The following is a 13,021-nucleotide window of genomic DNA, read 5'->3' on the forward strand; positions in this document are numbered from 1 at the left end:
AGCTCTAAACCTTTTCCTTTTGGTTCAGCTTCTCTTCCTTCTCTGTCTCCTTTTCCTTCTCCCCCTGCCCTCTTCGACCTTCTCTCTTCTTCCTGTCCCTTCCCCCACTGCAAGCCTACCCCCACCCTCTTTTATCCCACTCAGGGTAGAAAGACACCAAATGCAGCAAGGCCCCCAGGAACCGCCTGCACCTCCCACACTGCCTTTGAGCAGATCGATCATGCTGCCAGTCCAAATTACTCTTCCTTTGGCTGTTGTTCCTCCATACAATACTGAATATCAGCTCAAGAGCTGCATCTGAGTGCTTGCCATAAAACCCTTAAACAGCAACAGGTACTTTCTGTGGTTGAGTGGTTAAGACTAGTTTTTTTCGTGAATTTTTTCTCTTTTTTTCATGGTTTGCTCACTGTGCTGCAGAGTGTTTACATGTCCTGCACACATTGAGTGGCTGTGTGTAGCGACTGTGTGGGGCGATGGGGAGAACTCAGTTTTAAAGCTGCACACTGAACAGAGAAAACTGCATTAAAAGGTGTGTTTGATAAAACATGAAAAAGAAAAATCAAGTCCTTTAGTACACAATTAGAGCTGAAGAGTTGTCATACACAAAAGTGGGCAACTGGACTTCATTTCTGTTTATTTTGTTTAGATTTTTGCTTATTGTATTATATCTAGATTTTTATTAATACAAATCATTTGTATTTTGCTTCACTTTTGTGCTCCTGCCTTTTTACGGCATTGAGCTAATGCATTTATTTTACTGTGCTGATCTAAATTCTTTAACCTTTTTTATTGATGTGCTTAAAGTTATGGCTGCTGAAACAAAGTAATTTTACAACTTTTTTGGGACAAATAAAAATGCATATCTCATTTTTCTTATTCTGCTTTACAGCCCAGTAAAGAAACAATACGTATGTGTGTGTATCTACAAAAAGAGAATATGAGGTATTTCTTATGTTTAGGATTAACCTACATACTTGTTTTGTTTTTCAGAACTAAACCCAAACTTGGACCATTAATTCCAAGTGTTACAAACACACAATTATTGGCGAAATGGTATGATACAGAAAAAAATGATTAATTGGGTAATATTTGTTAAAATCTCTGGTGTAATGTAATTACTGTAACATATTTTCCTGTGGTGGGGGTCCAACGGCCAATCAGGAACGATTGCTGTAGGAAAACAAACACGGTGATTGGCCGAGACACTGCGGCGGTTTCAAGGCGCCTCGCGCTCGGCCGGAGGGGAGGGGGTCCAGTGAATGGAATGGGCGCCTGGAAACCGGTGGAATCTGCACAGAGTGAGGAGCGCGAGCCTCCGGACTTCCAACCGCCCAGCATGTGAAGCGACTCGCTGCGCGAACTAAAGTCGACAAACAGTGGAAATACTAGGCATTTACGCCTTTATCCTACATTGTTTAGCGCTAAAGTAAGTAGTTGTAAAAGTTCAGTAAGCTGGACTAAGGTGAAATTGCATTGTTTGGAGAAAACGGGACTTTTAAACGGACCGGGAGTCAGAGTGGACTGCTTGGAGTCACTTACAAAGACCATTAAGAAGTCATGACATGACGAGTGTTTCTCTTGGATTTATCTTCATTACACACGGGAGAAAAGTCGATTACAATCATTTTAACTGAAATTACTTGGACTTCTAGTTAAGTATTGGGACATTTATTGAAAAATTCTTTCCATTTTCCACCATTTTTGAGTCGCACTACTTGGATCAAAGTTTTTCCTTCCCTCCCCCCTCCTCCTCAACTATGGCGGCGGCCAGGTTCACCACTGGCTCCGTGTTTCTGCGGATCATGTGGCTGCTGTGCGGGCTCTCCTTTTTCTCACCCGCTTCTGCCCAGCATTACAACAGTGAGAGTGGAATATCCATCCCGGAACACGGCTTCTGTCAGCCCATCTCCATCCCGCTGTGCACCGACATCGCCTACAACCAGACCATCATGCCGAACCTCCTGGGCCACACGAACCAGGAGGACGCCGGACTTGAGGTGCACCAGTTCTACCCACTCGTTAAGGTCCAATGCTCTGCGGATCTGAAGTTTTTCCTCTGCTCAATGTATGCTCCCGTGTGCACCGTGCTGGAGCAGGCCATCCCCCCGTGTCGGTCCCTGTGTGAGCGGGCACGGCAGGGATGTGAAGCCCTGATGAATAAATTCGGCTTCCAGTGGCCAGAACGGCTGCGCTGCGAGGCTTTCCCCGTCCACGGAGCCGGGGAGATCTGCGTCGGCCAGAATACGTCGGAACCGGGCACCCCGCCCTCCTCTTCTTCTCCCTTTGCACCGGACCCAATTACTCCCCCTCCCAAAATGGCAAGACCGAACCAGCACCCTTCACAACCAAACCAGTACCACCAGTTCTCCTGCCCGCTGCAGCTGGAAGTGCCCTCCTACCTGGGCTACAGATTCATGGGGGTCAAAGACTGCGGAGCCCCCTGCGAACCTACCAAACCAACCGGGATCATGTACTTCCGAGAGGATGAGGCAAAGTTCGGCCGGCTTTGGGTCGGGATCTGGTCCATCCTATGCTGTGTGAGTACCTTGTTCACGGTGCTCACCTATCTAGTGGACATGAGACGGTTCCGATACCCCGAGCGGCCCATCATCTTTCTGTCTGGCTGTTATTTTATGGTGGCGGTAGCCTATGCTGCCGGGTTTTTCCTAGAAGACCAAGTAGTCTGCGTGGATAAATTCAAGCCGGACGGCTACAGGACAGTGGCTCAGGGGACCAAAAAGGAGGGCTGCACAATCCTTTTCATGGTGTTATACTTTTTCGGCATGGCCAGCTCCATCTGGTGGGTGATTTTGTCTCTGACTTGGTTCCTTTCTGCCGGGATGAAATGGGGCCACGAAGCGATTGAAGCAAACTCCCAGTACTTCCACCTAGCCGCGTGGGCTGTCCCGGCCATCAAAACCATCACTATCCTCGCCATGGGCCAGGTGGACGGGGACGTCCTTACGGGGGTGTGTTTCGTGGGGATCTTCAACGTGGACGCCCTCCGCGGTTTTGTCCTGGCCCCCCTTTTCGTCTACCTGTTCATCGGCACGTCCTTCCTCCTGGCCGGCTTCGTATCTCTATTCCGGATCCGCACCATCATGAAGCACGACGGCACCAAGACAGAGAAGTTGGAGAAGCTGATGGTGCGGATTGGCGTCTTCAGCGTCCTCTACACGGTACCGGCCACCATCGTGATCGCCTGTTACTTCTATGAGCAAGCCTTCAGGGAGCACTGGGAGCGCACCTGGCACATGCAGACCTGCAAGCGCTTCGCCGTGCCGTGCCCGGTGCACAACTTCGCCCCCATGACCCCGGACTTCACCGTGTTCATGATCAAATACCTGATGACCATGATAGTCGGGATCACCTCCGGTTTCTGGGTCTGGTCCGGGAAAACGCTTCAGTCGTGGCGGCGGTTCTACAAGCGGCTCAGTAACGGCAGCCACGGAGAGACGACGGTGTGAAGTTTGGAGCTCCCGTTACCTGAGAATGAGGTCGAATAGCTTTCATTTTACCACACTTATGGATGTATTTTTTGATCAGTTTTTTTCTGTTACAAGGTTGTGGCGCAAATACAGGCCTTTGAACACAACCAAAACTTTTAACAAGTGCCCCAAAAGCTGGCTTAAATTTCATTATACTTCTCTCTTTTTTCTGCCCACAATCTTTGCTTTTGCATTTTTAAAAAAGTTGGATTTTAGCCTAAATGATCATAATGATTACTGGACTGTAATGCCAGACTTGTTATGAAACTTCCCACATATTATCCATTATATCCTTGTATTACTATTTGAATGTACTTCCTCTCAGCTCTTTTAAGAATTTGTCACAAAAAGACTGCAAACTGCAAGAAAAGGTCAAAGTTCAGATCCCTCCAACAGCCACACCCCCTCTGACTGTGAATTCAATACTTGGGGCGTTGTAAGTTACTCTGCTTTTAGCTAAAGACTGAAAAGCTTTAATACACATGTTAGATTTTGCAGAGTACAATCTGTTTGTTTTTGTTTTATACACCAGCTCTGCCATTATGTGCCAAGTGGCTGCCCACAAATCAAAACTTTTGCTTCCTTTTTTTTTCTTAAATATTTTTTCCTGTATTGAATGTTCACTCCGAAGGTGAATGAAGTTTTTATGTATTTGTTTGCACATTTATGCTAAGTGTTAAAAAAAAATATGATTTACACCACAGATTGACCTGGATCTAACACTTAGAGAGACCACACACACACACATACACCTCCACTCTCTGTAATTAAGACACACCAACTCATTGTTTGTCTCTGTGTGTGGTCTCCTATCTAAAAGACTTTTTTCTTCTTTTTTTTTTGTTTGTTTGATCCTTTAAGACATCCAAAGCACCATTTCAACCCATCCAGATTTAATTCGAATGGCTGCTATGGGTTTTTGTTTCATCCTGGATTAAGATGACTGTACACACTCATGCCGGTTTTCTTGTAATTTCACTTGAAGTGTTTAAAGGTTTCTCTTTTTCCCAAGTAGACTGAACATGTTGGAACTTTTGTTAAATTGTTATGATTTTAGTGTCTATGCTGCCTCACGAAACTCCTCAAAACACAGAGAAACTTGAGGTTTTTATCTGGAAGGTAGCAGAGAGTCAAAAGGTCAAAGCCAGGTGGGAGTTCAGCAGTGTTGAATCTAAGGGCAGTAAAACAAGTTAATATATATATTTTAAAATAACTTGCAGTCTTTTCATACAATAGTAGGGAAACTTAATTACTGTTGAAATAAAACATTTTCAGGACAGAGCATTTTATAGTGTTGAAATGTAAAGCCTTTTAGTAAGTGGTGCCAGTAGAACTCAGATCACACCGCACAGGTTTAATAAAAAAGAAAACGTTATTTCTGTGTGACATTAACACCAATTACCAGGTTTCACATCACATAAATGCTGATGCAGCTAAGATGAGAGACAGACACTGCAGTTCTCTGAATTGTATTTGCAAGATAGTGAAAGGATTACAGCTGCTGGCGCCTCTGTAATTGGTGACAATAGCAATCAAGTTATCAGTGATTTGTTCTGCTTCCCAGGCCGCTATTCCTCGCAGAGCATTGGTCAAATGAGAAAATGACCTCTCAGACTTGAGTAATGAAATCAGTTGGAGTCATTGTGGGGAAGCAGAAAAACACGTTTTCACCCTGAGTCAGCCGTTAGGCAGCAGATGAGTGCCTGAAGCTTTTGTTTCTTTCCATGCAGTACATTTTCTCTGCATAGGTCACACACATGCATACACATAAGTAATGAACGGGAACGCTCCAGCAATGAGGGATGACTCGTATTACAGAGCTGTTATTGGTACTGTGTCCTGAATCCTTGTGTTATAATAATAATACTAAAACTGCGTACTTTGTACCAGTCTTCATATTATATGTTAAAGCAGTGTGTATATAGGAAATGCCAATGTTCCCATGTGAATTTACCACATACCTCAAAGCCTGGGTACAATTTGTTTGTAGGACTGAGTTAGGAAACGTTTCACTTCACTCATCACCTAACAATACAGAGCAGGTCTGTGTTACCAGGCTGACTGCACTGTTTGTGTTTTCAGAAGGAATACGAGTGTTTTTATCACAACATATGCAAGGTACCAAGTAAACAGACTGATTTTTTTAAAAGCATAATGTATTTATGGGGGGTACTCATATTTGTGTCTTCTTTTTTTTTTTTAACTTGTTTTTTAAAATGAGATAAGCCTTATGTATGTGTACAGTTTGAATAAAAAGCGATAAAGTTTGTAATCTGTTGACCTCTGTGATTTGTTCTTGCCACTCATATTTTTAATGAATCTGTCTTATTGGCAATGCTTCAAGCATTAAATCCAGAGATACGGCAGGTGATCCAAACTTACACCTCAGCTTGAGTCATTGCTGACTTATCATTCTAACGCCAGCATGTCACAAGAATCACAGGCCAAATCTGTATTACCATGCGACCTGCATAAAAACAAACATAACTAACAAAAATCTGTTTTCCACTAGAACCTTTATGAAATTAATGATGGCTTTCAACCTGAAATAAATAGGTAATAAAAGTTATAAATGGAGACATTGTCTGGTATCAAAGATTTCCTATAGCTGCCCTTGTGGCAGGAGAGCCGAATCAGTTTGTTAAAGAAGGCCCAAAAATAAAAGGAAAATGCACAGATGTCTGTAAAGTGTGGTTAAAAAAGACTCAATCTTTAATTATTTGTGGAAGTCATGCTTCTGTGTGTATTCAACCATCAAAATCCTGCATACTTGTCCTAAACTACAAATTGTGTCTATAGTGTTAACCTTCAAGTGACTGTGTCGTGTTTTCATGACATCTGCTTTATGTGTCTCTGCTTTGGAGATAAAATTTGTTATTTCTTATTCTGATGTGATGAATCCAAATTGGACCCTTAAAGAAGCTGATTAGCAACTTCTTCCAATATATTTTCTTTTTTTCTTTTTACATGTTACAGCTATGTAAACATATTAGATAGATTTTAATCACACATTGTGAGCTTAAATTTTGTAATTTATTTAATGGTTTTTAGTGATAGTTCACCTTTTGTCATCATGTAACAATTTTAGAATCAGAAAAATAGTCTATAAAGAGGTCTTTCATTTAGAGACAGATATCAGTATAGGTGGGATGTTGAGTTTTATCAGTTATTTATCAGAATTTTACCACATTTGCAAAAGTCTTAAGCCATTGCTCATTTCTTCATTTTTCTTCCAAGAAGCCAGACTGTTTTTTTGTGTCATTTTTTAAAGTGCATTTGGGTGGTTTTAGTTCTCCAGGTTTTGTGAAGTTTTTCTTTGGACATTGTCTGTGTTTTCACTCATTTTTCAGAGCAATGTTCTTTCAGTTTGTTTAGCCATTTAAAACAATGAATCACTCAAAAAAGACGCCTAACTCAAGGGTCGAAGCAGTGATGTGTTTACCCATAACAAGAAAACTTGCCAGAGAATCGACATTTAATTGTATCGTCAGACACTTTGTTACTAGGATCCTGTCATAAAAGCACATCATTTGTTTCCACCTCTTTAGTTGAATATACAAATATAATGCCAAAGCTGGTTCAGCTACTGTTTTCTAAAGGCTCATTAAATGGTCTCTGTGAAAAGATGGTTGTCAAGAAGCCACTCTTTAGAAACAGAAGCAGGGAGAAAGGACTGAAATGTGGTACATTACACAAGAGCTGGACTGAAAATAAGCAGCGATGGTAGTTATGGAGTGATGATTTGAACCCAAAATTTCAAATTTGGGTTTATCACTCTGTATGTGCAGAGGAGTTCAGTAAAGAGGGATGACAGTGAGTGTCTGCGGCCATCTTATTAAAGACGGTGGATGCTCTGTCACAGTTTGGGGCTGCATTTCAGCTTCATGCCAAAACTGATGGAAAAGAACATTTAAAGAGCGCAACTCTCCAGAAGGCAAGGACTATAGTAAAACTGATGTTTCGTGATGTTTTTATTATAACATGCTGACTTCAGCCTGTTTTTATTACAATATGATGACATAAGCTTGTTATGGCTTATGTGATGTCATAGGGCATCGCATTGAAAAAAATAAAAATTGTGTGGTACAGCTATCTCAGTGCCCTTTTGTTTAATATACTACTCAATATGGTTTCTTTAAATCTTTTTACTAAGAACTTTGAGTTCTTCAAGTAGCCTGGAGAACTATTATTAAAGACTACTTAAAGAATTTACATGTAAGAATTCCTAAAAGAGTTCTGGCCACAACCAAACCTGTTAAAATATTTAACACTGTAGGGTACCAGGATCTTTGCATTGCACATTTCTTGCTGCTAAAAGAGTCAAAATGTATTTTATTCATTTCTGGTTTAAATTAAAAACTTGTGGTATTAGAACTGACCTAATAGCATATCATGAAAAATAGAGCCAACTAACAATTTTGTCATTTTCACTTTCAGTGACTCAAACCTAGTGAAGTTTGTTTGCATCAGAAGAATTCCTATCATGACTTTTTCCATAGTTTTTTTTCTTACAGGACTTGGCCACTGTTGTTGGAATAATGAAACCCCTTTTTTATAGCATTTGCAGTCACTGTATTGTAGTGTTTAACTCTGAACTATGGCTACCCCACACTGGAGAAGCAGGATTTACTGCTGCACAGGCCTCGAGGCAAACACTTCCCCAAAATGGTGATGTAAAATATATTCAATATCTCACATCTACAAACAGAAAGTTTATTTAGTGTAAAATAAAAGTACAGCACTACAATCTGTGACTTCAAAGCGATCCATAAGTCAAAGGTCTTTAAGTGAACAAACAAATTACATTTTATTCTGTCTTGTTGTTATTATAATGAGAAAAGAACATATATAATCCGCGAGGTGTCTGTTAAAGTCCCCAGAAATATTTTGATGTACTGAATGAAATGTTTGTTTAATAATTTTGGTGTTTATAAGTCAGCGGCCTTTGTTTCTGAAGCTTGGGAAAGATCTCAGGTTGGATTATTTGTTCAGTATTTGTAAGTTATGGTGCTAGTCTGGCTCTGGTTTTATGTTGCTGTAAGCCTTTTCAGGCTGGACGTATTGTGTATGCATGACACAATAATATGCTTAAATCAGTCAATGTTCATAACATGTTATGACAACATATTTTACCAAATAAGGGCATGTAGTAGCTCTTACAGTCTTTGACCCTGGAAATCAGTCAAAGTTGGGCTTGAGTTTGGGTTGTTTTGTCAAACTGTGAGTCACGTGTATTGTTAAACAAATGTCAGCAGCACAAGTAGAAGGTTTTCACACTTTATGTGGATATTTTTAAGTCATTTTTGATCACCCCAGCCAAGGCATGCCTTCACTAACTTAAATACTAAAGTGCCACAATAAAGTTAGCTGTATGGGCATTAGTTTATGTAGATTAGGAAACATATACATGAGGAATCTGGTGAACTAGTGGGCAACAAAAGTTACAAAGATTAATGATAATTAAAAAAAATATCCTAAATACAGCACTGAGGTAGAGTTAGCTGCTTTAATCATACAAGAGAAAGTTATTCTAATTGAGTGTGCTTACACTCAATTTTTGTTGAACTTGGTGCATGAATTGTTTGTATGTGCATGGCAACAGTCCAGACTCTCAAACAGAACAACAGAACTTTCTGACCAAATATAAATATTCTTACATCCTGAATTTCTAAACAATCTGTATTAATTTGTGTTTACTCTTCATGCAAACAAACAGAAGGACACAATGGTTCATTCTCAGGCAAGACGGGGAGAGATATCTGCTGATATCAGTAAGGTTGTAATGGGAATCATGTCTCCCAGTCATCTCGAAACCCTTTCAGGGACAGAAAGCATTATATTAGTCAGTGGTTCTCAAATGAGAAGGCTAAGCGTTGGGTCTTAGGGTTTGTGGAAAGCATATATTATATACTGCATCAGGTCATTCATTCACTGCATCAGTAGTCTCAGCCCAGGAGTGTCATATAATGGGAAAAGCTAACATAACATGGCTGATGCTAACATAATGATCTGCAGACTAAACAAACACTGGGAATGCAAGTATCAACATCGAGAGAAAAATGCCCTTCATATGAAAAAATGCATCTAAACTTGATGCAGCAGAACTGTTTGCTGGTCTGTTTGAAAGTGACTGAAGATGCAATAAAGTAAGGTACAGTTCTCAACATATTTATCAGACCACCTGTTATAAAAGCAAAAAGAGACAAATATTTTTAGAAATCTATTAAAAACTTGTTTATAGCTAAAACTTATATTGTTAGACAAATACCAAACAAAATTCATGCTTGATACTCAGATTTGAGCCGGCACACTGGACTTCACACTGGAGTCAGAAATGAATTAAACATAAAATTCAGCCACTAAAAATTATCTTTTGGAACTATTTTTACTCTTTATATTGCTGCAGAAACACAAAACTTCCCTTGTGTGGTGAAATGGCAAATGGTGATTTTGGTGTTTGTATCCCAGCTACCACAGAATTAAAAACAAAAACAAAAAAACAAACAAACAAACAAGAAAAAAAATTTAGAAAGAAATTATTAGAATTATGCTGTGTTGTTTTTTTTTTTTAAATAAATCATAAAATTCCTGAAAGAGGCCTTTAGTGCATGGTTCTTACTTTCAGAACATTATCAAACATAAACAGTTAATATGTGAAGCTATTAAACAGGACTTTAAAGATCCAGACTTGTAATAGTATACAGGGTGGGCCATTTATATGGATACACCATAATAAAATGGGAATGGTTGGTGATATTAAAGTCCTGTTTAAAGTTAAGTTGAAACCAAGTACACCATTGTTTTTCTTGTGACATTACCAATAAGTTTGATGTGTCACATGGCCCTCTTCCTATTGGAAAAACAAAAGTTGTATCTAAGACGGCCGACTTCTAAATAGCCACCATGGTCACCACCCATCTTGAGGAGTTTGCCCCGTCACATATACTAATGTGGTAGAAACAGGACTTTAATATCAACAAACATTCCCATTTTATTATGGTGTATCCATATAAATGGCCCACCCTGTATATTAAAAATTCAACAAGAACAAACACTGTCCTATGCGATGCAGTGATTTACTCCCTATTTCAGCAATCCTTAAACTGCCCAGCAGCCAGCTCAGCTTTTATTACATTCACTTATCATGTAGACACTTAGGCCTGACAGTGAAAATACTTTTCTTGCATGGGCATAACTTTACAAACACTAACAGAGATGTACAGGCAACACTGTGATGCCATTAAGCAGAAAATAAATGGTCGACTCTTGTATATTAAAAATGCCACAGTACTGCAAATGTTGTGAGTACGGTTTGATTTACCTCCTGAGGAGCCGTTCTCAAACTATCCAGCAGGCATCTCAGAGGAACTACCTCTATCCCAGTACTCAGGTTTCCAATGCCAGGTGTAGTACTGACCTCTGGTGGCCACAGCTGCTGAATGCATCTATGAGTAGTCAGTAGAATTATACATGCAGTTTGCTGACATGTTTTATTTTAAAGGTACAGTCAGTAATTTTTGATTTTTTTTTTCCAGAGAAAAAGGACACTGTACTCATAAATATAGATGCAGTAATGTCTAAGTACACCTTCCAGCAAACAAATGCATTCTGAAAACTTATAATTCTTAAAAACTACATAAGAGTGAGTTTGCGGTTTGTGGAGGTGGTCACTGGGCCATTTTTTTGTCCCAGTCCAGCCCTGCCAGTGACATATGTAGCATGCCGAAGGAGGAGGAGAAGTTGTTTGCATCATTTAAATTGGTGCCTGCACTTTCAGACTCAAGATATGAAAGATCATATACAGTATAAACTGTGTCCCCATAAGACATATGTCTATATCAAGCTTACAATAAGCAGAAATATTTTTATGTAGTTATTCAACATTCATAACCTTAGAGATTATTTGTAAAGAGGATCAAAAGCTATTCCCAAATGAAAAAACCCTGCAAAAGAAAAATGTTCATTATCTTAATTGTCAAGGGTAACCGTATAGAACAGAGGGTTAAGCTGTGAAATTAGTCTGATGGTTTATTCTAAATAAATTCTTCTTAAGAAAAAAATCACTGTATTCATACCCATATGTTTAATACATTGTTTTGTTTGAGAGCATCACACACATCCCAGGAGCAAAGTGGAAAGTGTCACCCCTCCCCAAAAGAGAACCCCCCCCCCCCCCCACCCCCCCATCACATGCACCAAATGACACTGGTCTATTGTAAATAAATATCACATCAACAGATTTTCTTTTCTTTATGTTTACAGACTATAAGATGATTGTGGATAGTTACTCTCCCACAGAGCAGCGATTCCCTAGAAAAGTCTCTTGGTGAACAAAGCTATTGTTTTTTCTTAAACAAAAGCTTTTTACATGATTGCCTTATCTTAGGCAAATTAAATCCATAGAGAAATGGAGTCAGCATTGGTTGACAGATGAAAAGATAAATAGATAAAATTATACGGACTGGTAGACGAGCAACTATAACACTGGAATCGATACACTGAAAAATTGAGCCAACAAACAGGTTTGACAAAGAGACGATCTGAGGGACACAAGTAGTCACGGCTTTCTGCTTGTTTTCTGTGGATGTTTTTCGACAAACTGCCAAAATCTTCACATAAGACACTGAGATGAGAGTGAATGGTATGAAAAAGCTTACAAAGAGAAAGAATATATCAGATAAAAAGTTATGGACTGAAACGAAACATGAAAGTCTAAGTATTAATCTGTGGTTACAATACACATTTTCAATAATAGTTCCACAAAACTTCAAACTAAAGATAAATGAGAATGATAGTATTACACTAAGGAATGAATATATCCACACGAAGAGAATCATGAAAAACACTCTCTCTGTGTTCATAATGACATTATAGCGTAATGGATGACAGATTGAGATATATCTGTCATAGGCCATGGCTGCTAAACTGCAAAACTCAGCAGGCCCACTTATGTACATGGAAGACATGTGCAGAAAACACCACGGCAATGTCACTTCATGGCTGTCTGAAAACATCTGTGAGAGCAAAAGAGGATATAGCGATGTGCTGACATTTATCTGGTTCACACATAAGTTACAAAGCAGTATATACATTGGTTCATGCAGCTGTATGTCCACACGTATGACCACAATAAGGACTGTGTTGGCCACACATATAGAGAGGTACCAGAACAATATTATTACAAAGTACAGGTACTTTAACTCCCCAACATTTCCATAAGCAGCCAGCACAAATGACACTATCTCACTGGAGTTTTCCATTTTCTACACAATATCCCACAGTGAAAAAGACAATTCAATAATAATGTTATGGATGATCCTTTTCGATATGAAAAAGAGTATTTGACCAGATTAAAGAAATTTCAGTTCTTTAAATACTGTTTTACAAATACATGTTACCTGATTGTGACATATTCTTTCTCAGCCACCTGTTAATAAATGAGCAGATTAATCAAGGAACAAACAGCAAGCACTTTTATACAATATTCAGACTTTCATTAGATGTTAATAAATTACACATAACATTTTACTCAG

At 39.4% G+C, this 13,021-nt stretch overlaps 2 protein-coding genes across 2 annotated transcripts; one reads left to right on the forward strand and one right to left on the reverse strand.

Moving 5' to 3' along the window:
- Window positions 1–1,316: 1,316 nt before the first annotated feature.
- On the forward strand, window positions 1,317–5,742 carry LOC146616400 (frizzled-7-A-like). Its single transcript, XM_085374008.1, has one exon. It carries the CDS (start codon window positions 1,758–1,760, stop codon window positions 3,465–3,467), a length of 1,710 nt encoding a protein of 569 aa, XP_085230134.1. The 5' UTR covers window positions 1,317–1,757; the 3' UTR covers window positions 3,468–5,742.
- A 6,082-nt stretch (window positions 5,743–11,824) lies between these two features.
- Window positions 11,825–12,748, reverse strand: LOC146616401 (olfactory receptor 10A6-like). The gene has a single exon (XM_085374303.1). It carries the CDS (start codon window positions 12,746–12,748, stop codon window positions 11,825–11,827), a length of 924 nt encoding a protein of 307 aa, XP_085230429.1.
- Between the last annotated feature and the right edge of the window lie 273 nt (window positions 12,749–13,021).

Source organism: Diplotaxodon limnothrissa, linkage group LG16 (genome assembly GCF_057381915.1).
Source record: "Diplotaxodon limnothrissa isolate DT_005_m linkage group LG16, D_limnothrissa_male_GT1.1, whole genome shotgun sequence".
Classification (NCBI taxonomy): Eukaryota; Metazoa; Chordata; class Actinopteri; order Cichliformes; family Cichlidae; genus Diplotaxodon; species Diplotaxodon limnothrissa.